Source organism: Perkinsus marinus (genome assembly GCF_000006405.1).
Source record: "Perkinsus marinus ATCC 50983 genomic scaffold scf_1104296977596, whole genome shotgun sequence".
In the NCBI taxonomy this organism is placed as follows: Eukaryota; Perkinsozoa; order Perkinsida; family Perkinsidae; genus Perkinsus; species Perkinsus marinus.
In genome coordinates, this window is record NW_003200120.1 from 1 (window position 1) to 1,334 (window position 1,334).

Genomic DNA, 1,334 nt, shown 5'->3' on the forward strand with positions numbered 1-1,334 from the left:
TACAATGCACTAAATGTTGTTCTTTGATGAGGAAAACCACAAGGGATCCACAGGCTCGGGTAAGGGCTGTTTCAACGTCCTCGATGAAGCTTGTTTATTAGGTCGACGCTGTTGTGCAAAGCACTGATAAGAATTTCCTCGTCCCTATAGGAGGATCTATTGTCATTGGTCAGAGTGATTTGGTATCAGACGTTGGTGGCGGGTGGGTTGATGCTGCTTGGAAGTTGTGCTGAATTATCTGTGTAGGTATCCCGGCCGAGCTAGTATGTCTCCAATTCTAGATTTGTTTATCACGTTGATGAGTCTGGGGAAATCTGGTTGGCTTTCGATGTTGAGGAAGAGAAGGGAAATGTTCAAGGATTTCAAAATGAAGCTCCAACGATGGACGCTCGAAAGAGGCCTCAGAGTTTTGGAGGTAAGTCATTCGTATGGTATTAACTGTCTCTTCGCGCCATAGAATGTCATCAAATTATGTCATAACACGTCTTCTTCTGCGAGCAATTGGAGCGTTTTCGATGACGTGTTTCGTCGGCTTCACATTTCGAGATGATTCTAATCCGCTGCCTTCCAGGTTCCATGGAATAGGATATCACTAGCGATCGATCTCTCATCGCTGGACCTGAATTCGGGAACTGCAGCTACCGAAGTGAGTGATCGAATTCAGACCACAGTCCTCATTGATGTGCCCTTTTAGCTCGGGAGCGCGCTGTTCACGCGTCGTGTCAGCGGCCCTCGGGTTGTTGTGTGTGAGGATGGGCCCAGCAAGGAAATTGGCGGCATGATGTTCAGCAACTACGGCAGTCATAGCGAACATTATTTTGCGGTAGGTTTGAGGATTTCCGCGCATTGGGAGTTCAATGGACTATAGAAAGCACACTGGGTATGAATGGGTGTTCGAAAGTTAAAGTGGAGCTTATTGCTGTCGATTGACAGGTTTCGAAGGTTCTTATTTCAGGCTTCAAGTTATATGACCTGCGCGTGCGCCATCGGATGTGAGCAAGAAGAGCTAGACGAGTTTCTGGTTCGATTCGACCACGTCTTGAAGGATCTGGAGAAGAAGAAAGAGAAGCGGAGCTCGGAAAAACAGCGTCGATCCTAATCGAGCTCATACCTCTGTCTCGGTTTTTGCCAATGCCGACCTTGAATTTCCTTCCAGAGTTAATAACTAACTAGGCGGCTGAGGGTCTCGAGCACGTTTGACAGTGTGTATACATGCCTTTTATACCCACTCGTTATCACCACTATAGGGGTGGAAACTATGTGGAAACCCTACCATATACAAGCTGCTGTGCTGCGGATTCCACGGTGTAGGACTTTAACAGAACCAACGGTTG

The 1,334-nt window shown here is 47.2% G+C and overlaps 1 protein-coding gene across 1 annotated transcript; it reads left to right on the forward strand.

Moving 5' to 3' along the window:
- Positions 1-101: 101 nt before the first annotated feature.
- On the forward strand, positions 102-1,099 carry Pmar_PMAR011450 (conserved hypothetical protein; the record flags this gene model as incomplete). Its single annotated transcript, XM_002764394.1, has 5 exons — positions 102-202; positions 247-415; positions 572-646; positions 695-823; positions 956-1,099. Coding segments are annotated over 5 exons (618 nt in total), but the record flags the coding sequence as incomplete, so codon positions are not given.
- Between the last annotated feature and the right edge of the window lie 235 nt (positions 1,100-1,334).